At 40.0% G+C, this 26,360-nt stretch overlaps 1 protein-coding gene and 1 long non-coding RNA gene across 2 annotated transcripts; one reads left to right on the forward strand and one right to left on the reverse strand.

The window, feature by feature from the left end:
• Positions 1-575: 575 nt before the first annotated feature.
• On the forward strand, positions 576-10,424 carry LOC123625309. The gene is made up of 3 exons (XR_006730452.1): positions 576-2,146; positions 9,413-9,509; positions 10,340-10,424. It is a non-coding gene; the product is annotated as an uncharacterized LOC123625309 (long non-coding RNA).
• OGFOD1 (2-oxoglutarate and iron dependent oxygenase domain containing 1) lies at positions 4,829-26,349 on the reverse strand. The gene is made up of 13 exons (XM_045533691.1): positions 26,103-26,349; positions 24,176-24,321; positions 20,202-20,248; positions 17,455-17,555; positions 13,948-14,064; positions 12,942-13,033; positions 12,608-12,736; positions 12,206-12,319; positions 10,897-10,976; positions 10,315-10,616; positions 6,976-7,098; positions 6,363-6,421; positions 4,829-5,877 (listed from the first exon to the last, which is right to left on the reverse strand). Exons 1-13 carry the CDS (start codon positions 26,254-26,256, stop codon positions 5,716-5,718), a joined length of 1,626 nt encoding a protein of 541 aa, XP_045389647.1. The 5' UTR covers positions 26,257-26,349; the 3' UTR covers positions 4,829-5,715.
• Between the last annotated feature and the right edge of the window lie 11 nt (positions 26,350-26,360).

The raw sequence follows: 26,360 nt of genomic DNA on the forward strand, positions 1-26,360 counted from the left end.
GCTATTCATTTATTAGGGAACCTAATAAAATAACCTCATCAAAGGTCATTCTATTGTTCTTTAGCCAAAAAACTTCCTTCTTAGACCTAAAAATATTTGTGGCAAGGCTGGAAGGGGTTGACTTGCAGCAAGACATCTTTAAGCCATCCTGATTTATAGGTTACAAATAGGTTACTTTCACATTGATTTGACCCTCTCGATAATCAGTATCTCTGTTTCACAGATGAGGCCTTTGAGATCAAAGGCAGAATGTCCTGTTCAGAGTCCCACAGCTGGGTCAGCTGGGACATATGGCCTCTTCTGCTCCCCCAAACTTCCCAAGCAAGTAAAGACTGGGTGAGATGAAAACATTTGTAAAACATTCAGCCACCGTTTTTGTCTGGCTTAGAAGTCATCACATTCAGCTTAGGGATGAGAAAAACTGTTTGGACGATGAGAAATGAGTTTGTCAGTTATTTCTCTATTTTGTTGCCATATTTTTTCTATCGTAATAGAATCTGAGTGCTTCTAGAAGCTATAGCTAAGCTCTGTTTTGTTGCTGAATTATATTGAAGCTTTAAGTGAACACTGAGCCTTCATTTAAAAGCTGGTTTTGAGGATTTTGGTATCTGGGAGAAAGCTTTTTAGTCATTTAAGCATCCCCTTTAAAAAAAAATCACCTAACTCGCCCATAATTCAGGTCCTGAATGGCTTCAAAAGAGAGTATGCTTTTTATCATTTCCCGTCCAGCACATCAAGGCTCAGCTCGAATGCTCTCTCCTCAGGCCTGTCCTCTCCCATGTCTTTTCCTTAACCCTTATTACATTCTTTGTTTATCTAAGTCTTAAGACTCCATTTAGTGAGAACAGGGTCTGCATCTTAATCAGCTTCATCCTCATGACAGTGCTCAGCCGATGCCGTGAGCATAGAAGAACATCTGCGGCTCTCCGTGGGATTGTCTGTCCTCAATATGCCTGCCAGCAGCCTCAGAAATCAGAGAACTAGAAACTTTACAACTATTATGCAACCCTAGAAGTGTTTTACAAGAATGGTTTTCAACATTGTCATTAATGTTTCAAATTTATAATTAGCTGTTAGAAATCTGCCAATTCAGAGTCCTATGATCAAAGAACTAAATTATCTCCAATTTCACTTTGAAACTAAAGTACAAGATGACGCCCATTACAGCCTGGTGTTTTGCATTTTGCTTCTTTTCCATCTGGCCCCTGCCCACACTATATGCTGTAGCTCCTGAGTCATCTTTTTATCTGTACAGTACAGAATCTGCTTTTCCTAAAAATGATGTCACATGGACAGTTCTCAGGCCATTTTTAAATTGTTTTATGTGGACTGATTTTGCATTAGAGAGAGGAGGATTCCCTGGGATGTGCAGTCCCATGAAGGCTGGAGAGCCTGCCTCTGGCTCCACCTTACTAGCTCTTCTCTACCAATGACCTTTGTAACAGGGTTGGTATCTCCTCACTCAGTTTTAGTAGTGGTAACTGCACCATGGTGTTGAAGAGATAATGCAGCCCAAAACTTTTCATTGAAGAAATACTGGTCTAGGAGAGGTAGCCCAAGCTTTGATTTTTTTGGTATTCTTTGGAGAAGACACAGTCACATTCAGTGGAGTTTGAAAGTCTTTGAACAGTAGATAAGCCAGGTTCAAAACCTACCAGCCTTTTCCCTTCAAGGCTTCATTTTCCACAGCCTTAAAATTAGGGACCGATGTTATATTATTTATAGGGTACTTCCTAAACATTTTGTTTTTCTTCCTATTAACAGAAATGCAAATGTGCTCACAAGAGTTTTACCCAAATGTTCCTAGTTTCCATTATGGTTAACATACAAAGGAGAAGTGGTGAGGCAGTTTCTGTAAGGCTCCTCTCTCCCCATCCAGTGGAGCCTGAAGCCCATAGGGCAGGTAGCCAGAAAAGATGCAGAGTGGGAAGAACAAGCTGGAACCCTGGAACCCACAGGCATAGGTTGGAGCCCATGAGGACATACTGCAGTCTGTCAGTTCTTGTTGCCTCTGACCTTGATGGTGTGGGCATCCTGCAGAAACTGAGACCTTTATCAGAGAAGCTGAAGGAAGATCCAGGGGAAGCTGAAGCAGTTTCAGGCCCAGGCCCAGATGCTGATTCGTGCCAACAAGATGAGCCAGTAGGTAAGTGACAGTGCGTATGAGCTACTAAGTATGGCTGCTGCATTTTTGCCCCCCAAATCTTGCACAAGAATTTGTGGCTAACCCCAACTGGAACACAGGGAAGGGAATTCTGGGAAATGAAGTTCAGTCTAGCCAAGTTGATACATTACAAAGCCACCAGTGGTTGTCACAGGATGGTGGGATTTCAGGTGATCTTCACTTTATATTTTACATGTTAATTCCTCACAATGAGCATGTATTGGTTATATAATCTGCATATAAAGCTATTCTCTTTGGGGAGAAAAAAAATCTTCCTTTAGTAAAGGGAGTTATAAGAATTGAAGGCTCATTATTAAGAATTAAGAGAAAGAGGTCATTTCTCAGGCAGGTGAACATCATAGCTTTTATCTGAAAGAGGTATAAAAAGATGCCATGTTTTAATTCTTCTTTTGTCTTGTAACAGTTGTTGACATTGGTCCCAGGCCCTAAAAAGTAATCAAGATGAAGAATGAAATACTAATGAAAACCAGCTTCTCAGTCACTGTAGCTTCAGTGCCGAAAAGCAACCTGCATGTTGCACCATCCTTCATAGTCTAAGAGGTGCTGTTGTAGATGATGTAACTGACAACACCAGAGTTGGGCTCTTGGGGATTCTCTTCCCTCACATACTCAAATCCCTTTCTATAGTGTATAGAAGATTCTGTGTTGACAGACCATAGACATACTGAGATAAAGGACAAACTAATAAGCACATTTTAATACTTGTATAGTATTCTAAGACTTAGACTCAGTTCTCTAGACTTAGAAAAGTTGGGTGGCCTTGGATGGTACCTACAGCCATGAGTCTCAAGCTATGAATATTTTGCAAGCTTGGCACACATGATGGTTTCACCTATCAGCACTTTCCCTTGGGTCTTCCTGGGATTGTGCCACTGATAGGCTGTTAACTATAATCTCACTCCTTACTCCACTCGTGAAAACACATCAGAGAGCAAGTGAGTGAAAGTGATATTATAGAGATGACTTTCTGTCTGCTGGAACTTAGAAAAGGCAAGTTTTGAAATTAACCACTAGTGACAAAGTTTATTTGCAGTCCCAGTTGAGTGTCACTACACTGTGGTTAAAAAATTGTGGTCTCCATGCATGTAAAATAGTTCATTACCATGTGGGTGTGGCAAGAGAGTATTAGAACTAGTTACTTCTTTTTACCTCATCATTTAAAATTTAGTGTTTGTTTTATAACATAGTATTATTTTAGAGCTAACATTACTACATGTGTAAAATTTATAGATAAATATCCATATAAAGGGCATACATGCTAAAATTTTTTTTACTGATTGGGATGTATAATAAAAAAATTTTAGAAATCATCAACCTAAAAGAAAGTGAAACTCGGCCGGGCACGGTGGCTCATGCCTGTAATCCTAGCTCTGGGAGGCCGAGGCGGGTGGATTGCTCGAGGTCCGGAGTTCGAGACCAGCCTGAGCAAGAGTGAGACCCCGTCTCTACTAAAAATAGAAAGAAATTATCTGGCCAACTAAAAAATATATATACAAAAAAATTAGCCGGGCATGGTGGCTCATGCCTGTAGTCCCAGCTACTCGGGAGGCTGAGGCAGTAGGATCGCCTAAGCCCAGGAGTCTGAGGTTGCTGTGAGCTAGGCTGATGCCACGGCACTCACTCTAGCCTGGGCAACAAAGAGACTCTGTCTCAAAAAAAAAAAAAAAAAAGAAAGTGAAACTCATTCTCATTTAAATGCAAACTTCATAGAAGAATTAGTACTCAAAAGTTTTAGGAGATGAGAGTGGTTAAGAAGTGTAAAGGCCCAGTGTTTTTTTTTTTCTATTAATTAGTAAAACCCACGCTAAAAGCTACTACAAAAGCTATAAATAAATGTATAAAAGAGAAAGGAAACAGGGAGACAGTATTGGGATGGAACGAGAACAACATCTTTCATCCACCCACGCACACCCTCACACACAGGTAGTTGTAACTACTCTCTGCAATAGTTCAGGAAAAAAAATGTAACAAAATGGACAGCCTCTTGGCATTTTGATTGGCTTTTAGCATTTGATCTCTTTAAACAAAGGCAATTAGTTTTATAGTTCTGCAGTCCCCAACCCCTGGGGCCATGGCCTGTTAGGAACCCTGCCGCACAGCAGGAGGCGAGCCTGTGCTGTGGGCCCTGGGCTGGGCTAGGGACCGAAGTTTCAGCTGTATTTACAACTACTCCCCACCATTCTCATCACCACATAAGCTCCGCCTCCTGTCAGATCAGTGGCAGCATCAGATTTTCACAGGAGCTCGAACCCTCCTATAAACTGCACACATGAGGGATCTGGGTTGCGGCTCCTTATGGGGGTCTATGCCTGATGATCTGAGGTGGAGCTAAGGCGGTGATGCTAGCGCTGGGGAGCAAATACAAATTATCATTAGCAGAGAGGTTTGAATGCACAATAAATGTAATGCGTTTGAATCATCCCTAAACCATCCCTCTGTACCCCCCAGCCCAGTCTGTGGAAAAATTGTCTGCCATGAAACCAATCCCTGGTGCCAAAAAGGTTGGGGACCACTGCTATAGTTGACCCTACAGTATTTAGGAAAATGAAAGCCACATGTGAAGCTAGAATCATTTAATTATTCACAAGCCACAACTCCAGGATGGAAATGCAGTGGGTACCTGGAAATGACTACACATGGCAATAAGCGGCTTATCTTCTTTATTAACCATAAGTTTCTTGGGGCCATGTGGTCTGTGGTTTTAGGCCAGACCTTTTCCAAGGGAATAGATAGTACACATCATCTAAGTCTACACTGTCCTGTGAGAATCACAGTGGAACAAAGCCATAGGCAGTGGGAAGCAGCATAATGATTCATTGTGTCACAACCATAAGGTGCAGCATGAACAGGATGTAAGGTTCTGTAATTTTCTAAACCAGTATGATGGGGAAGAACAAAATCTGCAATCATTTATGAGTTAAAAAAAAATCACTGGGAATACAATGAACCTCGAAGATTTTATGCTCAGTGAAATAAGCCATTAACAAAAGGATAAATACTGTATGATTCCACTTACATGAGGAGCACAAGTAGTTAGCAGACACAAAAATAGAATGGTTGTTGCTAGGGGCAGGGGAGAGTGGGGAGATACTATTTAATGGGAAGATGGAAAAGTTCTAGAGATGGATTGTGGTGATGATTGCACAATAATATGAATGTACTTAATGCCATTGAACTGTATATTTAAAGATAGTCAAGCTGATAAATTTTATGGTACAAATATTTTACCACAATAAAAGAAATAAAAACAAATCATTGAAATTAAAAAAAGTCACTGAAGAAATCAATATGGAAAAAGAACTCAATGTTAAAAAAAAAAAACCTGTTTTTAAAATCAAGAAATAAGTACATAGCTCCAAGCTCAAGGTCTAGGTTGAAGACTAATCACTGAGTCTTATTAAAGGGCAACTAGCTTTAAGAACACTGTCAGACAAGCGACCATGTACCTCTGCTTCACTCCATCCCCGGCGGTTCCAGACTTCCCAGTACTGATGAAGCGTCCTGTTGTTGTTCAGCTTTGCCTAGTCCTGTCATTCATAATAAATGAATGAAAAGTCCCAGAAACCTGTTCTGTTTGGGAAGGTTTTCTTTTGTTCTAGGCTTCGGTGGTTAATATGCTTAACGAATTTCAGAGTCTCTCTATCTCTGTAGACCAATGCCAAAGAATTGTTTTCTGGATTCACTGTCAGCAGCTGAAATAGACAAATACAATGACACATCAGAACACAGAGCTTATTCTCAACTCTTTAAGGATTCACCATTGGATGGTTTTCATGTCAAGTACCTAAACTGGAGATAGGAGGTCCTCTGAAAGATCCATTACTAAGGGAAGAGCTTTTGTTCTGGTTGTAAGACACATTCCAACAAGCTCTATTCTAGCAAATACCCAGAAAAGTTTTACCTATTGCAATTATTTCTTACCGAAAGATTTGCGGGAATGTACCACATGGCTCTTCATTTGGAATTTCTCAGGAAGGTAGAATAAATGCTTAGTGATTACCATCTAGCATCTTTATTCCTTGCCATTTTCAGATAGAAATTAGAATCACTGCCAGGCAGATCAACATGGATTTATCAGCTAAAGACACTGGTAGAATGTCATAAAAATTTGGTCTCTGAAGAATGAAAGCTCATAAACTAAACTAAAAAGGATAGTTTGCTATCAGAAGCAATTTACCTCTTCATCTTCACCTTTAGCAATGTAGGAAGTAAAGCCACCAAACTCTGGCTCCCAGCCTTAGAAGGGGAAAACAAACAGCATTGAGAAAGCTCTGTTACTGCAAGAGTTACATCATCATCTTAAATCACTGATCCCATGCTGCCTGACAGGAAGGGATCCGGGAGTTCAGTAGTAACCAGCTCTACGACTGCTGAGCTTGAACTTATCATCTAGCTTATCAAGGATTCCCTTTGTCCTAAATGCCTAATATCCTGAGACAGCCGAACAGGCTCATTTCAATGAACTCTGAATAAGAAAATTAAGAGAATTAAATGCTAAATTATACCAAGAAGGGCAATTATTAATACATAAAAGCTGTAGGCCTGGGGGGATACTTAGGGGAAAATTATGGCACCGTCCATGTGCCCATTCCCTAGTCCAGATATAAATCCTACTTTGAATTGGGAGACTGAAATTCATGACCCCCACGATCCCTTCCAACTTTAAGATCTTATAATCTGAGATTCTAGCCCAGGCAAATTATTTCTGAATTGGTACAGCTGGAGAGGTCACTGGGGAGAGACTGCCTCTCCTAAGGGAACAATTCGCTGCTTTCCTTCCTCCCTCTTACCTTCACAGCCACAGTACAGAATTAAGTCCAGGGCAAATTCAGCCTTGCTGTTGTCATGGATTAAAGTGTAGTGACCAGTCTTCCAATGCCTCAGTTCTCCTTGGCATGTGGGAACACTTACTTCTAAGAAAAAAACAACAGCATAAGTACTAGAAAATTGAAAAAATAACTTTGATACACCTGGTAGATTGCAAGGGAATAAGTAGGAAGGATAGAGCAATAACGGGAAATCATTCCCATAAACCTTCAGCTGATCTGCTGTTCCACCAATCCAGCCTTATAAATGATTGTCAGAAATTATCACGTCTGACTATTTGGGGGTAAAAAGTTGAATTTCAGCTTATCTCAGATGGAATAGATTTAGTTGCAAAAAATAAAAAATAAAACATGAGTATTACTTTATCTAATCTTGGAGTAGAGAAGGTATTTCTCAGCTTATCACCACCAAAAGCAGAAAGCATGAAAGGCAAAGACAGATCTGATTACTAAAACATTCTATAAAATTTAAAACATGCTGAACAAAATTAAAAAGCCAGCTATTACAACCTGTAGAACAGGGGGTAATGGTGCTGTACATAATATTTTTTTTACAATTGGTAAGAAAATGACAAAAAGCCCAAAAGAAAAATACACGGAGGCCATGACAGGCAATTCATGGAAAAAAAAAAAAAAAAATCAATCAGGGGAAAAATGTACAACCATGTACCATTAACCAACCAAAGGCAAATGCCATGTTCACCTGTAGTATAAGAAAAGTTGCAAAAGAAAACATGATCATTAGTTTTCTAGGAAGAAGGAAAACATCATGTACAATGCTGGTGGGAGATTGGCAGGTTTTTGGGAGGGCAATTGCCTCAAAATTTTGATCAGTTTTTGATGTATCCCCTGTGTTTCTAAGAAGCCATTCTGAAGAAATAATGGATGCATCCTCATTTGTTATGGTGAAGAACTGGAAAAAAATCTAAATGCTCAACACAGGACTGGTGAAGGTCATTTGATGCAGTAGCTTGCATGCATTAAAAATTACACTTCGAACAGTGGTTTCCAAAACTTTTAGCAGTGGAATACATTCTTGAAATAAAAGGTTCTAGAAATGGAATGATGGAAAGCAGGTATTTGTAAAACTGCTTTTGTTGGGAGAGGCAAGGGTTTCCTAACTGAGGGAGGTGTGCAGACCTATTATATTGCTATAAAGGACGTACAATGATGAAAAAGAGGTTTATGAAATAGAAGTTTGTGAAATATTAAGTGGCAAAAAGATTACACAACAATATATATGGTATCATCCCATTAAAAAATATATGTGTATATAAACACACCCCTACATAAGTGTGTCCGTGTATATGCCTACATAGCAAAAAAGACTGGAAGGATATATTCTAAATGTTAATGTGGCCACCTGTAGATGATTATTATTTTCCTTTCATTTATTTGTTTTCCAAACATTCTGAAATTGAGAGTTATTTTTATGTTATTTTTTTAAAAAACCTTAAAATTACCAGGTCTGTAATGGTTCTGGTTATCTCACTAGATGTGCCCTACTTATGCCAACGTTTAACACTGCTACATGCCCAGCAACTGTATAGCTTTTATTAATAACAATTAAAAAAAAAACCTTTATAGCTCTTTTATTTATTTTTTTTTTTTTTGAGACAGAGTGTCACTTTGTTGCCGGGGCTAGAGTGAGTGCCATGGCGTCAGCCTAGCTCACAGCAACCTCACACTCCTGGGCTTAAGCGATCCTACTGCCTCAGCCTCCCCAGTAGCTGGGACTACAGGCATGTGCCACCATGCCCGGCTAATTTTTTTTGCTATATATATTTTTAGTTGGCCAGATAATTTCTTTCTATTTTTAGTAGAGACGGGGTCTCACTCAGGCTGGTCTCGAACTCCTGACCTCGAGCGATCCACCCGCCTCGGCCTCCCAGAGCTAGGATTACAGGCGTGAGCCACCGCGCCCGGCCTATAGCTCTTTTAGATGGTAAACTTTGTAAATAGTAATTTTCTCATTCACTTTTGTATTCCCCATTCTGTTTTGGGCCAGGACTTTGTATATAGCAGATGCTCAATAATAGAATACAGCATCTTTTGGTTGCCCATATAGATTTTTCTCCCAGGTTGCAGGTTCCCATGAAAATGAAGCCAAAAAGGAATAGAAGCGGACAAATTTTGTTACAAAGCTCTAGAGACTCCATGGATCCTCACCCAGACTCCTTTTAGGGTCTAGGCATAGATGCTGGTGTCAATTATCAAGGAAAACTAATCTTTCAAAGAAAGGCTATCCTGTGTATTTAATAGCACAGAAAAAGCCACCTGGGTCTGGTTTTTCTAAATATTTGTGTTGACCAAAGTGACAGGCTAGTCAGTTTTGGGAGGCCACAGAATGAGTTACGCTGCTTTCGGTTAGCATCTCACACTGCTGATTTTGTTACCACAGGTACTCACCCCCTATTTCGGCTCTCCTAACTGCACAGAGTCCTTCTCAGGAAGTTAGAGTGGAAGCAGGGAGCAGTAAAACTGAGGAGAGGAACCAGGTAAAAGATTTTCTAATCTGACTCATTAAGTGCTGAAACATCTAAGCTGAATTTTGTAGTTATTCAGTTAATGGTGCCACAATTCTCACAGGATTATTACCTCTTACATTTCCTGTATTTTTCTTTTCCACCTTGTTTGTAATGATTAAACTTCCTCTACTTGTAATAATTTCCTTCTACTTATTTGTCCAAATTCAAACAAGTTTTCTTAGGCTATTATTGGTCCTTAGCAGAAATAAGCTGCTAACCTTCCTCTCCTTTATATTCTTGTGTTTTGGAGTAATTTTAGGCCAGTTATTTTCCTCTCTGCCTCTTGTACTATTCTTAGCCTAATAAAATGTACTAGCTGTTCTTCCTACTAGAATGCTCTTCCCACAGATCCTTCTTGTTGTTCAGATCTGAGCTTAAATGGCAGCACCTTGGAGATGCTTTTCTAGATCACCCTAAGAGGCCACTCAGTCATCCTTGTCATACAACCCTATTACAATGTGCTGCATGGCACTTACTATTATTTGATGTTTTCAGTGATAAGAGGCATGATTGCTGCGTGCCTCTGATCAGGGACAGAGGCACACGGCAATCCTCACGCAGAGGTATGTAAGGGGTGGATGTTGTGTACACGTCTAATCTGTCTTCTACTAGAATGTAAGCTCCCAGAGATCAGAGACCTTATCTGTTTTGTTCTCTAGCTCCTAAAATAGGGCTTAGTGCATAGTAGATGCTCAAGAAATATTTGTTGAATGAATAAATGATTGAATGATGAATGGTGAATGGTAAATAAGGACAAATCCTAACAACAGCTTACCTTTCTTTGTTTCATTTTCATCTAGCTCTGGGCCTGTCTGTTGGCTGCTGCTGCTGACGGCAGCCTGATTATTCTCTGGCTCAGAGGAGCTATGGCTAGTCCCTTCTTCAGTGCTAGCAGCAGGAGAGGCTGCTGCTTCCTCTTTTTTGTCATCAATCTCATCTTCTTCTGAAGGGGCCAAAAAGTGAAGCTTCAGGCCTGTGAAGTTGGAGAGCAGCAAGAACAGTGCCTCAGAGCGAAATAACTCCATGCAGTCCTTCAGTATATCGGGAAGCTTACTCTCCTCAGCTTTCTCATAAAACCTGAAAAACAGCATTGTCAGTTGTTCATCAAAGCCACAGATGTAAAATTACTCATGGAATAAAAGTGGATCGTTAGCTTTGTACCTCTCTTCCTCAATCTTGGTATAGCTTACTAAAGCCTAAGTTATTACAGTAGTGAGATTTTGTTAGGGCTTTCTACTGGATGTCCCTGGGAACAAAACATCATTAGGGCAAATGTTCTATTATTGGAGGAGAGCCCTGCAGAGAAAGAGGTGGGTGCTGAACGCAGAGGCAAATAATCTCAGATGATGGGTTCTACCTTTTGTTAGGGGGACCTCGGCTGCTCCATTCCACATCTCCTTTCTCCAAGGCCTCACAGACCTTTGCAAATTTCTCAGGCTGGAAAATGAGCAAATACAAAAGAAGTCAGCAAATCTTGCTGTGACCCCACACTGCTTTGGCAAGTACAGCAGCTCTGCAGAACATCAACCTGGCTGATCCCTAAAAGGTCCGGCTGACTCCACTCCTTTCACACATGCCCTATTCCTGCTGTGGTGAAGCAGGGCAAAGACTGCATAGATTGTCACTTGCTTAAGCTAAGAGACTCGAGTGCCATTTTGGACCATTCCCTTACGTAGTTGTATATCTTGTGTTAAATTGCTAAACCTCCCAGTTTCCAGCATTTATAAAACAAGGATCATTAACATAGACTTTTTAACTTACGAGATGTTGAGAGGAAAAAAATTAAACTGCAATCCAAAGTCACTGTCATTACAATGAAAATCTCTGTGTAACAACTCCGATTCTCTAGGCCCCAGCTTGTTCCCTTATTTAATAAGCATTCTAAATTCCACAAGTTAGGTACAATATAAGAAGCTGTTTAATCTATTAAAATATTCTCCACAAGAGGCTTTACATTTATTTATTTAATGCAGTTTCCCAAGCAGTCTTATCAGCCATAAATAAGTGAAAAGGAAGGATTCCATAGCATAGTTTAAGTAAGCTCAATTAATAGGGTTAAAAATAAATTTACTATAACACTTCTCAAAATCTTAATATGCTAATGTCAGCAATAAAATTCTGAGAGAGACAGAGATAGTATGTAATATCTCTCAACCTTTTTTCATGGAGGAACAGCTCTTGGGACTATGATTCCACGGGACCCATGGTGAACCACCATATTAGCCTAAGTTATCTCATTTGGCCCTCACAACAACTTTGCAATGAAGGCAAGGCAGGTATCATCCCAGTATAACTGCTGATGAAATAAATACTAAGAATGAGTTTGTGATTTTCTCAGGTTATGAATAACTCCCTCTCTAGGTGGAAGCTTCTGTGTGTGTGTGTGTGTGTGTGTGTGTGTGTGTGTGTGTGTGTGTGTGTGTTTACCATTAAGACTCTAGGGAACTGGGAAATACTCAAGGGACTCTTAGTCCACAAAGCAAACAACTGATACCAATGGGAGCTATCATCATCCTTTCTATATTTTATTTGACGAAGGGAATGACATGAACATTCTAATCAGGAACAAAACAAAAATAAAAACTCCCCAGTGATGCCTATTCATCTGTTCAGGAAGCAAAACTGCATGCCACAAAAGATATATAGAACAGAATATGCTAGCCTACCTTAAGAAACTCCTTCAGAAGAATTTCAGAACTTTCTTCAAACTCTTCTTGAATTTGAACTTGGTAATCCATGTCCAGATAAGTAGGGTTGATCCAATCATATAAAATTTCATGCTTACAAAGAAGCAGCAGATGTAAAAGTTAATAATTCCTGTTGGTTTTGTTCTTACATCATTTCACACTAGTAAAATACATGTAAATCCTCACTTTATAAGCTTCTCCTATTAAACATAGAATTTAATAGGAAAATTTTGCCTGAGAAAGACACTATCAAAAGTGTAAGAAAAGTAGAAGGGGCAAGCTCAAAGTCTAGTTTCTTTATCAGGGAACAGTTAATTTTAAAATCAGAAAAACAAATGATATGCTATAGCTCCTAATAAGGATACCAGCAATTATCCTTACATCTTGTGGGATGTGAGGGCTCCGAGGTATGATGGGTTCAAGGTAGTTGGGAGGCCTGGTCAGTGAAGGACCATGAAACCAGCCGCTTATAGACAAACGTGACTTTTCTTCAGAGAGGACTTCAGACACCTGAAAAAATGAGTCCAGCAACACATCAACACAAAGAATAAGGAGGGACATCACCAGCCAATGCCTATTAATTTCAGGGCCCTCTACGCTAAATGTTAAAACAATCTCGTGAGATGATGAGTCTAACAGGAAGCTGTCATGTTTAGATAATGGGTAACTAAAAAGCACAATCCTTAGTACTCTATTTGCGGCTTACGATCTTTACCTGGTGAAAGGACACTGGAGACACTTCAAAGAAAACCAGTTTGTTCCACGAAGGGATAAGAGACTTGACAATCTGCTTCGGCTGAAAGTGTTCTGCACCAGGAGAGAACACATCCATAAACGTGGCTCATTACCATTAACCACTTCCAGGCTGCCTCATTTCACTCTTGACAATTCCCAAATTTCTGAGGGTATTGAGATGTACCCTCTAGATCCTGAAATACCATGCCCTTCCATCTGTCTCTCTCATACTTGCTAGTTTTGACTAGAAGGCATCTGTTCTTGCTATACTATCCATCTATTATTGAGGAGGGCTGGAATAAGTTCTCAAGGTTTCCTGGAGTCAACCATTCAAAAAAACCTTGACTTTCTGTCAAATGGACTGGTCTTGGCAGATTCATAACCACAGGCAGCTTTTTTTTTTTTTTTGAGACAGAGTGTCACTCTGTTGCCCGGGCTAGAGTGCCATGGCGTCAGCCCAGCTCACACCAACCTCAAACTCCTGGGCTCAAGTGATCCTCCTGCCTCAGTCTCCTGAGTAGCTGGGACTACAGGCATGCGCCACCACATCTGGCTAATTTTTCTATTTTTAGTAGAGACGGGGTCGCTCTTGCTCAGGCTGGTCTCGAACTCCAGAGCTCAAGCAATCCTCCTGCCTTGGCCTCCCAGAGTGCTAGGATTACAGGCGTAAGCCACCGTGCCCAGCCCACAGGCAGCTTTATAGGCGCTCTACCCTTCCATGATCAGTATTCAGAAGTAGGGCCTGAGTATTTCTCATCTTAAAATGATTCTATATCTCTGGAGTAATGACAATTTTAAGTACAACTTAAAAAGGCAGTTGTCAGGGCTGGCATTAATTCCTCCTGAGGTAGGATATAATAATATAATGAATGGCTTCTATTTCCTTTGAGGAGCACAGACATTGTAGATAAGAATGGTGATACTGAAGCAACTCAGCTTTAATTCAAAAGTGGCCACTGGTGGTGAAGAGCATGTCCCTGTCTTACCATCGATGCTGTACAGGTCCAGGGTGCCACCAAAGCTCCTGTCCCAGGAAGGAACCAGGTACAAAATGAAGGCTATCCGGCGCCCTTCCAACTCATCGTCATGGCAGAGTAGGGCATCTGCAATAGTTTAAGGCACACATTAGATCCCTGTGCAGACAATGGGCAGCTGACATCTGACTCTGCATTTAATATCAGTCCATGTGACATTCATCTGTAATGTTAGTTTCAGCTTTAAATGTCCTCCAGCTTCAAAATGACACTTATTTCTTCTCTTCTGTAAGTATCTAAAGAAAACTCAGTCAGTATAGAAAAGTCTAAAAACACTGAAGAGTGCGTGTATAGATAAATCCAGATATAATCACTATTTTTGTACATATTCTTCCAGTATTTTTCTTACATAAATGTATTTACTTTTTTTTTAAAAAATGACATCCTACAGTGATTGTGGCCTGCTTTTTAAATTACATGGCAAGTGTCTTTCCATATCAATATACACATTTTATATCACTTTTAATGGTTGTAGTTATTCTACTATATGGATTATGAATTTACCTTCTTCCTCCCTTTAATCAATTTCATATTTGTTAATTAAGTTGTTTCTATTTTTTGGCTTTTATAAAGAATGTTTAATGAACATTATTGTATATGGATATTTTTGTACATTAATTTCTTGAGCTAAATTTTTAAAAGCATTTGGTTGGGCTAAACAAGGTAGTCGTCCATGCAAGGTTAGACAGGGAGGGAAAGCTATGGTGAACTGAGACTATTTACACTTGCAGGGATTGTTTCAATAAATAAAAACATTGAAGATAATGGGAACCAGGCTTTTCACTGTTGAAAAAGGGAATTACAAATATGGAAAGGAGGAATCTAGAATGAACCCTGTGGTGTTTACTGAAACTAGAGGAATCAGTGTGAATTCTGTTTCCTATATCCCTATCTATAGTTATATAGACAGAGAAATACAAATGTCAGTGTATGTGTGCATCTGTGTGTATATGTATGTGCATACATATATTTACTACCTCTTTCCATTGGAAGGGTCTGGAAGCAGTGACACCCTAATAGCAAAGACAATTAAGAGTCAAAGAGCTTGACTTTTAAGTATCATTCTTCAGTCAAAGGAACTTCAGGGTTTTTTTGAAGAATGGCCAACTCCAGGACATTCTAGGACCTGAGCATGGAAAATACAAGATAAGCCTGGAAAACCTTATTTTGCTAAAAGTAAGAAGTAAAAGAATCATGGGGGTGTAGCAAAAGGACATAGAAGTCAGTTGGAAGGGGCTCTTGTTGATTGAATCAAGGATAGTAAGAGCATCAATATAATGATAGTAACGGATAACAGCCCATTACATAAATGGTAATCCATAAATCCATACCAATATTAATAAGTGGGGAGAAAGGTTTCTTTATAGTGGTATGTGACAAATAATAAATGTAGAGAAATGATTGTATTATAAAATCACCATTTGGCAACCTTGCTAAATTATATAATAGTAATAATGTAGCAAGAAACATCAGAGAATGCTATAACAAGTGAATCAAAGTTTTGTGGGAAATGGAATATTTATGTAATTTCCCCACAAAATACATACTAACATAGGGAAAGAGAACAGTGGAAAATCCTAACGTCAGCTACCACTTTAATCAAGTGATCTAAGTTATCACTAATAATGTGACACACAGAAACCGTGTACCACCTGATAGGATGCAGTGAAAAGAACACAGCACTAATTCTGTGATATTCCTGCCAAAAACATATGGCCTGGATCTAATCGTGAGGAAACATCAGACAAACTCAAACTGTGAAAATTTTACAAAATAACTTGTCTGTAAATCTTCAGAAGCACTAGGATTATGAAAGTCCAGTAAAGACAGAAGAAATGTTCTAGACTGAGGGAGGCTGAAGAGATATGATAAATGCAATGTGCAATCCTAGACTGGATCCTTCTGCTATCAAGGACCAATAATGAAACTTGAACGGAGCCTGTGGCTTATATGGGAATAATATATCAATGTTAATTTCCTGATTTTGATAGTTTATTACTATCACATAGGAGAATGTCCTTGTAGGAATGACTAAAGTGTTCAGGGGTCATGGGACATCATGACAACAACCTACTCTCAAGTAAAACAGGAAATAAATTATTTGCATATGCTTGCCATTTTTCTATAAGTTGGAAATTACTTCAAATTAAGAAGAAAAATAATAATGGGAAATGAAGGAATACAATTTGGGTTTTGTACATATCACCAAATCATCCTCCAAAGGTTGTTAGCAATTTATACTTCCCCAGGACAGTGTATGAGAACAAACCTAAATCAAAATTTTATTTATTAAATCAAAAAAACCACTTTTCCTTATAGGTGAAAAACCAAACTTGTTTTCAAAAAACATTTATGGGGCCAACCTCAGTGGCTCACAGCTGTAATACCAGCACTTTGAGAGGCTGAGGCAGGACTGCTTGAGCCCAGGAGCTCTAGCCTGGGTGACAGAGCAAGACCTTTTCGCTAAAAAAAAAAAATAAAAAAACAACATTTATATGCTCAGAAAGGGAACTGGAAGGATATACCCCAAACTGATGAAAATGAGTGTTTCTGAAGAGAAGGTGGGGCAGGGAGAAGGTGAAGGAGACTTTCATGGTTTATACCGTTTACTTGCATATTGTTTGAATTTTTTTCCTCAAGAATGTATTTATTTATTACAAAATACAAAAGAAGACAAAATAGCATTGAAGAAGATGGTTGTTTCTTAGGAAGTCTAAGAACAGAGTTTATATTAATAATATCGTCTCTGGATTTCCTGATACTTTATGCAAAGTTGGTGTATATGTGTATAATGAGCATTTTCCTGATAATATGGTCAATAGCTTTCATCGTATGCCCAAAGAGAACCACTGCTTATACCTTCCAATAGGGTGGGAATTTTTGTATATGAACTGGGTCCTTATTAGGAAGATACTGATTCTTTGCAGGGACATTTAGTCTAGTATTTTGGTACAGTGATGCTATCTTTCCATCACTGTTGAGTTAAAGTCTTTAAATCTTACAGACATCAGGATTTTTTTTTTAAAGAGACGAGATCTTGCTGTGTTGCCCAGGCTGGAGTGCAGTGGCATGATCATAGCTCACTGCAGCCTTGAACTCCTGTGCTAAAACAATCCTTCCACTTCAGCCTCCCAAGTAGCTAGGCATGCGCTACCAAGCTGGCTAATTTTTTAATTTTTGTAGAGACAGGGTTTTGCTATGCTGCTGAGGCTGTTCTCAGACTCCTGGCCTCAAGCAATTCTTCTGCCTCAGCCTCCCAAGTGGCTGGGGCTATAGGTGTGTGCTACCACACCAAGTTAATTTTTTTCTATTTTTTTGTGAGATGGGCTCTCACTCTTGCTCAGGCTGGTCTTGAACTTCTGGCCTCAAGCAATTCTCCACCTTGGCCTCGCAAAGCGCTGGGATTACAGGCGTGAGCCATTGCATCAGGCCCTGACATCAGGACTTGGTCTTCCTTACCGGTGAATTCATATTTAGCACAGGACATGTCAATAGTTGATTCCAGGTCAATTTCAGAAATGTCAGAAAGCCAGGTCCGGAAATCTTCAAACAGAATTTTCCTAGAAAAGTAAATAAAAGATAACTTGTTATACCAATGTGGGCTGTGTTTGAATCTAGGCCACAACCGTTCTTTCCTAGAGGTCACATTTTATTCAACAGATCCATTCTCAAGTCTCATTCAAGAGATCCTGAGAAATGTTTCTCAGTTTACACCTGAATACTTTAAGACTCGTATTTTCAGAGAAATAAATGTAAATCTCTATCTACTATGGCATATTTTTGTTCTAATGTTTCCTTTTATATTTTCAGTATTCTCTTCCTCCTAAATTTTTTTTTTCTTTTTGAAACAAGGTCTTGCTGTCACCCAGGCTAGAACTCATGGGCTCAAGCAGTTCTGCCTCAGCCTCTTAAAGTCCTGGGATTATACGCGTGAGCCACCACGTCTGGCCTCATAAATGTTTTTTTGAAAACAAGTTTGGTTTTTCACCTACAAGGAAAAGTATTTTTTTTTTTTTGATTTAATAAATACAATTTTGATTTAGGTTTGCTAGAGTGCAGTGGTGTCATCGCAGCTCACAGCAACCTCAAATTTGGGCTCAACCAATTCCTCCTGCCTCAGCCTCCCGAGTAGCTGGGACTACAGGTGTGTGCCACCATGCCCAGCCAATTTTTTCTATTTTTGGTAGAGATGGGGTCTCACTCTTGCTCAGGCTGGTCTCAAACTCCTGGACTCAAGCAATCTTCCACCTTGGCCTCCCAAAGTGCTGGGATTACAGGCTTGAGCCACTGGGCCTGGCCCTTCCTAAATTTAAAGTACGCACTATCATGGCAGCAGTTTGGCCTTTGTCATAACAACTTATCATACCAATATTCTATTCCAAATTACTGATTTTCAGACATGTTTTCCAGCACTAAAATGGAAAGCTCAATTGTTTTTCTTTACACACTTTACTTCACTTCTAATACCAAATGTGTGGGTTTTTTTCCCCACACTGACCAGTTCTCTGACACTAGCTGGGTATCCTACAATTCAATTCTGACACTATCTACCACGGGTTAGCATAAGTTAAGGGCTTAGTCCCGTAAGACTGCCACAGCCCTGCCCCCTGCAAACAGACACACCAGTTGTTAAGTCCAGCATTAACAGAAAAAACTCCAAACCCTGCAAAATAATTTAAAGAGGATTTATTTTGAGCCGAGTATGTGTGACCGACAGCCTGAAGTACATAGTTTCAAGAGGTTCTGAGAAAATGTGCTTGAGGTAGCCAGATTAGAGTTTGGTTTCATACAATTATGGAGACAGGAATTACGCATAAAATAATAAATCAGTACGTGGAAGGTGCCTATTGGTTTGGCCTGAAAATGCAGCACATCTTGAAAGGATTTATAGGCTATAGGTGGGTTTAAAGATTCTTTGATTCCTAATTGGTTAAATAAATGAAGCTTTGCCTAAAGACATGGAATGTTTTAAGATAAGGAAGTTTGTTAACCAGAGACAAGCCACCCACATATACTCAGACTCAAGTGATCTGTTAAGCAAAGTGATGGCCTGCAGGTATGGTTTAACCCTTGTCTTAGGGGAAAAAAGAAAAAAGAAAAAACAAAACAAAACAAAAAACCCTTGTCTTGCCTGGCCATAGGCCTGTTTTTTTTTTTTTTTTGAGACAGAGTCTCTGTTGCCTGGGCTAGAGTGAATGTTGTGGTATCAGCCTAGGTCACAGCAACCTCAAACTCCTGACCTCAAGCAATCCTCCCGCCTCAGCCTCCCAGAGTGCTAGGATTACAGGCATGAGCCACCACGTCTGGCCCATAGGGCTGTTAATGATTTAGTATCTTACTATTACAAATGAGAACAATGGCCCTCCAAGTAAGCCAGAGTCACAAGGTGTTTTGGTGTCCCATGCATACTAAAATTCTTGAGTTGTTTTTCAGAAACCCCCATGGATGGAAAATGCAGATAGGGAGAACTAAGGAACTGAACTCTGATCTCCATTCTTTGTTCTAAATTTCTGCCTGAGGGGCCTGTCCCAGGATCCTAACATTCCTTTCCACTAATGCAGGAATGTCTGAATCCACCTATGACCCCTCCATTTCAAGATATCCAACTTTTTGGGCCAGGCCAATGTACTACTTCCACTTATTGATTTACAATTTTGCCTGCCTTTAAAAACCCTGGCTTGTAAGCCATTGGGGAGTTTGGGCCTTATGCATTAGTTGCTCATACTCCCTGCATGGTGCCCTGCAATAAAGATGCCCCTTTCTCCAGCTATAACTCTGAGTTTCGGTATCTGGCTTTATTGCACCAGCTAAGCGGACTCGTTTGCTCGATAAAACTAGAATGCCTCAGAACTCAGGAAAACAGTTCGCTTACTAGATTACTGATTTATTATAAAAGGACACAACATGGGAACAGCCAGATGGAACTGCCCATCCAACAGGTAGAAAATGGTATCTTCAGTGTTAATTTGTGTTTCCTTGGTTACTAACAATGCAGAACATTTTATCATTGAGAACTTAAGTCTTGGAATCAGACAGACTTGGGTTTGTATCCTAGTTCCCTTAATTTTAAGCTAGGGAAACGTAATTTCTCAGTCTGTAAAATAGGATAATAATGTCAACAAAGATTATATGGCATAACATTTAAAGCACTTAACTAGTCTGCCTGGCACATATTAGGCATCCAACAAATATGATTACTTGCTTACCTTAAAGCAGAGATATGAGGCTCTCTTCTCTTCTTCAAATCATCAGACTTGATCATGAAAGAAGACAAAAACAGGATTTTCTTCATGTATTTGACACACAGAAGACAGCAGTTTAGTGAGTTATTCTGGCCGTATAGCATTGTAGTTAAGGGCCTAGACTATGAAGCCAGACTGCCTAAGTTTGACAAAGGGCCATTTGGTGGCTCTGTGACTTCGGCAAGTTATTTAGCCTTTCTGCCTTATTCACTGAACAAATACTTAAGTAGTTATTATAGTGAAGTTTATATGCTCGTTGAGGGAGGTAGACAACAAATGCAAAAAGTGTTAGTATAAAGAAGGTGGTAAGTACGTGAGGGAAAAAACCGCAGGGAAAGAAGGATGGGGAGTACTAAGAAGGGGAGGGGTTTGCAATTATAAACAGGGTGGCCATGGCAGACTTCAGTAAGATGAAGCAAAGACTTGAAGGAGGCTGGGAAGTATGGCAAGGGAATATCAGGCACAAAACATTCGAGGCCCTGAGTGTGAACCTATGCCTGGCCTCTTCGAGCTATTTGCAGGGGACTGTGTGGCTAGAGCAGACACTGAGGGGGAGAGCAGTAGATTAGGCCAAAGGGGTAATGGGCACCTTACAGCCATTCTACATATTTTGGCTTTTACTCCAAGAAATGAGGAGCCCTTGGAGTTTCTGAGCAAAGGAGTAACATTTTTTTGAGATAAAATTCACATAACATAAAATTTACCATTTTAACCATTTGAAATTGAAAGTGTGCAATTCAGTAGATTTTAATATATTCACAATGTTGGGTAACATCAGCACTATTTAATTCCAGAACTTTTTAACATTCCAAAAAGAACCCCTCCTCCTGTACCCAGTAGGCAAGCACTCCCATCCTCTCCTCACCCTAGCTCCTGGCAACCAATAATCTACTTTTTGGCTAAATGTATTTGCCTATTCTAGATATTACATATAATTGGAGTCATACAATGTGTAGCCTTTTGTGATTGGCTTCTTTCACTTAGCATAATGTTTTCAAGGTTCATCCATGTTACAGCAGTTACCAGTACTTCATTCCTTTTCATGGCTGAATAATATTCCACTGTGTGGGTATACTACATTTTATACATTTTGGTGTTTATCCACTCATCAGTTGATGGACATTTGGGTTGTTTCCACTTTTTGGCTATGATAATGCTGCCAAGAACACCTGTGTTCTTATGTAAACACATGTTTTTCAATTCTCTTGGCTCCACTTACATTTTAAAAGAACACGATGACTGTGACTGTGCAGGCAAGGGAAACTGGACGATACACTAATAGAATAATCATGGTGAGAGAGAGACAGCTCAGACCAGGTGTTGGCTTTGGCAATGGAAATGCTAAGAAGTGGGTGTTTCTGGAAATACAATTATGTGTCACTTAACAACAGGACATATTCCGATACATTCGTTAAGAGATTTCTCATTGTTGGAACATCATGGAGCATACTTAGACAAACCTAGATGGCATAGCTTAGTACATCTAGGCTATATGACAGCGTAGCCTATTGCTTCTAGGCTACAAACCTGTCTAGCATGTTACTGTACTGAATACTGTAGGCAATTATAACACAATGGTAAGCATTTGTGTATCTAAACGCAGAAAAGGTACAGTAAAAATGAGGTATTATAATCTTTTGGGACCACCACTGTATATGTAGTCCATTGTTGACAGAAATGTTGTTATGCAGTGCCTGCCAGTATTATGAAGGTAGAGACAGAATCTCCCAATGGACTAGATATAAGATGTAGGAGAGGAATCAAGGATGACCTCATTTTTGGCATGAGCCACTGGAAACATTATGTTGCCATAAACTGAGATGGGGAAAACTGCAGGAGGAGCACATTTCGGGGGAGAAGACCAGGAGTTTAGTCTTCGACTTAAATGTGAGACACTTACTAGAGATCCAAGAGGAGTGGCAAAGCCATGAGACTCCATGGATATTTGTGTACCATAGGGAAGTGGTCCAAAGATTAGGCCCTGGAGTACTCTATCATTAAGAAGTCAGGTAGAAGAGGAAGACCTAGCAAAGGAAACAGAGAAGAAATAGCCAGTGGGGTAGAAGAAAAACCAAGAGAGCATGGTAACCTGGAAGTAAAGTGAAAAAATGTCTCCAGGAGGAAGGAGAGATATAGTAGGACAAATACTGCTGATAGGTCAAGGAAGGACTAAAAACTGGTGATCAGATTTACTAACGTGGAGGTTACAGGTGACCTTGACAAGTGTAGTTTCAGTGGAGATGTAGAGGTGAAAGCCTGATTAAAGTGGGCTTACCAGAGACTGGAAGGAGAGGAATTTAAGACAATACAGACAACTCTTACAAGGAATTCTGCTATTAAGGGGAGCAACAGAATGGGGTGGTAACTGAAGGGGAAAGTTAGGTCAAGAATTTTACTTTTTCTTATGATGAGAAGAACAGTTATTTTGTACTTTAAAGGGAATGATCCAGAGGGAAGGAAAAACTGATAGTTTCCTCATCTGTAAAACAGAACTTTCTTGGGTTGTTATGAAGAATTAATAAATATAGAATATTGGGCAACTACTAATGACAAACTTGGGGGGTTGGAAGATGTTAGAGACCCAATTATCAAGTGAATACATACCACAAACAAAGAAAGGGATATGGATGAGGACTGAAGGGGCAGGAGACTGAGAACAGGTTTTATATCTGCTATCTTAGGGTGAAGAGGTCCCATCCAAAAGTGATCATGGTAAAAAGTATTCACAGAAGTTTCACCAAACTGCTGTGATCCAAAATAATGGCTGCTCCTTCTTTTATTTAATCACCCAGGGCCCTTTTTATTATCTTGCCTCTCATCTCACAATGAAGTATTTTCGCCTCCCAAATTGCATTAAGTAAAAACCACTTTGGTGTCTCAATTTTAGTAATCAGAGATGCGTATAGCCCTAAATCAATAAGAGGCCAACTGTTTAATAATTACAAAGGCAGACACCGGAAGGTTTTAATTAACCTGTGTAACCTTACTATAGATAATTTAATTTTCATTAGACTTCCTGAATTATTAAGAGTCACGTCATTCATGTATTTAACCTGGTTAATTTAATCGTATGTATAAAGTCCACAGACACAGACTGGGAAAGGGTGAGATACAGCCAGCTGACCAGATGATCAGCTCTAGTGTAAAAGACTGAAAGAGAGAGAAATCTGTTATTTACTCTTATCCCAGATAACATCAAATGGGAAAATGCAAAGAAAACAAAATAATTCATCTTCTTCATCTTTATTTTATTTTTTTGCAATTTTAAGCACTCATGTCTTTGAGGTTTTTCTAACGGATTTCTAAGAGTGATGTACTCTATGTACTAAAAGGTATATCCCCAAACTGGGGAAACCAATGTCCTTTTAATATATTTCTATACCTAGACTGGGTTGTATCTTCTAAGAGTAGAAAAACCTAAAAAGATAGTCTTTTCTGCCAAATTATAGTAAACTTTTCTCCAAAAAAAGAATGGCTTTAACTCTCTGCAGGACATACTGCAATGCAGAACATACTGTCACACATCAAGCCACCTAAAACAAAGACATGAACTCAAAATTTTAAGTCGTAATTATCTTCCAATGTACAACTCTCTTCATTTTAGCACTCCCCCAAATGTACTTAACTTCTTTGTTTATAATGTACTTACTCACTGGGTTAATTTATTTCTTGACTATCTCTGTCACCATCCATTACCACCCCTATTTTTTCAAAGTCTTACAGGGCAGACGTTGTCAAAGTCTCCCATATAATAATTATAGAAGGTAACACATAGTTAACACTCTGTGAGCTTAGGCTAAATGAAAGAATTCTTTTAACAATGTCAAGGTGACGACCTTCCAAGGCAAATCCAACCTAAAACCTCTAAAGGTATTGAGTGATTTTATAGACAAAGAATTTCTGAAGTGGAAGAGCTAATGTGACAGGGGAATAAATACCTGCTGGAATTTATATAAATCATTATACTTTTCATGGAAGTCCAAGTTCAAAAGTTCCTTCTGAAGCTCTTCCAAGAAGTCTTGGCTTTGAATGAAATTTGGGATCTCGCAGTGAAGAAAAGGGTCCATGTTCATGACAATGGCTTCTGTTGGAAGGAAAACATTATCTATGGCTTTTTCCTCTTTTGTATTTTATTTCTGACCCCCAAGTTACACAGCAGAAAGAATACAAAAGGAGATGGTCATGAATTTGGGGGAATCTAACACTTAAAGTCTAAGATTTGGGGGAAGATTTATAAGCTCTCCCCTTTCTTCCTTAGCCACCCAATGCTACTTTTTAAAGATACTGTGCTTAAAATACTAGTCCTTAAGATGAGTACGAGTGATGTCACTAAACCAGGGTTCCTACTTTTTTTTTTTTTGAGTTTCAATGATTATTTATTGAATTGAACATATTTTAGATTCTTAATTCATTTCCCCCAAACTAACAGGACAAAATTAAATGACAGTAGCAACACTGGCTTGTAATTTCTCTTTAATCCTGCTTTTTCTTTTCCCAAGTGACTGTTGGAGGGATTTACTATATACTGTATTTTTTTTTTTTTAAATCATTTCAGGCATAACCACCTCTAATTCCTTGATTTCTACCCCAACATTTTACTCACTGCCTCTGACAGGCTAGAGTACCACCCTTGTAATAATTACTCTTCTCAACAACTCTAAGGTCGACATTATCACTATACCCATCCTACAGATGAAGAAACTGAGAAGCCTCTTGAGAGCACAGAGCTTGCACTTCAAACATTAAGCTATCACTTTCTATGTGTATCCAGCGCACCCAGGACTCACCTCTTCAAAGCACTTCACCACTAAAACAAAAATCAGGCCAAACTTTAGAAGGGAATGCATGACGCATTATCTTACAAGGTGATATTTGAAGTTGAGGTTGGAATCGTTCCATGTAGGTTCTTACCCTTGGTCAAAAGGCATTTATTTTCATAAGTCCTTTAGTTGAACTACAGGCACGTAAAAAAAACGGGTAAGCTCAGGAGCCTAATATATCTGGGAGCTCACAAGAAATGCTCTGGGCTAGACTGCCATGGGACAACGGAGCATTACCTTTAGAGGAAAAATTACATAAGCCACTCAAGTATTTGTCCAAATGCTTATTTTTGTTTTCTTTTGTTTGAGACAGAGTCTCGCTCTGTCGCCCCTGCAATGGCGTGATGACAGCTCACTGCAGCCTCAATCTCCTGGGCTCAAGCGACCCTCCTGCCTCAGCCTCTCGAGTAGCTGGGACTGCAGGCGTGCGTGTGCCACCGCACCCGGCTAATTTTTTCTACTTTTGTTGAAGACGGGGTCTCGCTCTTGCTCAGGCTGGTCTGGAACTCCTGTCCTCAAGCGATCCTCCCGCCTCGGCCTCCCAGAGTGCTGGGATTATGCGTGAGCCACCGCGCCCGGCCTCCAAATGTTTATTGGTCCCTACTCAGGGAAACATTTACTGATGCCTACAAACTTATTAATCCTATTCAGCGTCTTTCCGAGGTAAATACTGTTAACTACTCCATTTTACTTAAGAAGGAACTGAAGTTTAAAGAAGTTAAATCCATTGCCCAACGACGCTAAATCAGCGGAGAGGATTCTAGCTCACTCATCTCTGATTCTAGAATTCACCTATCAACTGTATGCCCTCTACTTCCCGAAACTCTCCGGCCCAAGTTTCCTCCTCTCCTCAGGTTTCTAAATTGAAACCGAATTTGGAATGAAAGGGAGCAGCAGCCGAGACGGGGTCACAGGTGGCCAAAGTCCTCAGTGAGCCTCCTTCTCCCCCGCGGCCTCGCTGCCTAGGGCTCCGCTCCATTCCCAGGGCTTCTTCAGAGGCCCCAGACCCCTACGCGGCGGCTGCTCCCTCACGGCGCCCGGTTACCGTGACTGAACTGCGTCCTGCGGCTCCAGGCCTCTGCCACCTGCTTTTTCAAGGTTTCCTCCGTGACAGCGGCCGAAAACTCCGCCATCACCTCCTTCTTTCCCTTTTTTCCCACCCGGGCAGGGCCGGGCTCGGCTGGCCGTTTCCCACTCATCTCCTCATAAGGTATACAGCCACGCCACTCTGATGAGGAGGCTACTTTCCTAAGGAGACTACAATCCCCAGAATGCCCCAGTGTTACCCAATGGGAAGTAAGAG

The sequence above is a fragment of the Lemur catta genome, chromosome 20, assembly GCF_020740605.2.
Source record: "Lemur catta isolate mLemCat1 chromosome 20, mLemCat1.pri, whole genome shotgun sequence".
NCBI lineage: Eukaryota > Metazoa > Chordata > Mammalia > Primates > Lemuridae > Lemur > Lemur catta.

Bases quoted from the DNA above. Each gene is read 5' to 3' on its own strand.
- OGFOD1 (XM_045533691.1), bottom strand. From the start codon at position 26,256: ATGAGTGGGAAACGGCCAGCCGAGCCCGGCCCTGCCCGGGTGGGAAAA. The intron at 12,737-12,941 runs GTAAAGATCGTA...TCATTTTTTCAG, and splicing joins CTCCAGTGTCCTTTCACCAG to GTGTCTGAAGTCCTCTCTGA. The intron at 5,878-6,362 runs GTAAATTGCTTC...TGTCTATTTCAG, and splicing joins CTAAAGGTGAAGATGAAGAG to CTGCTGACAGTGAATCCAGA.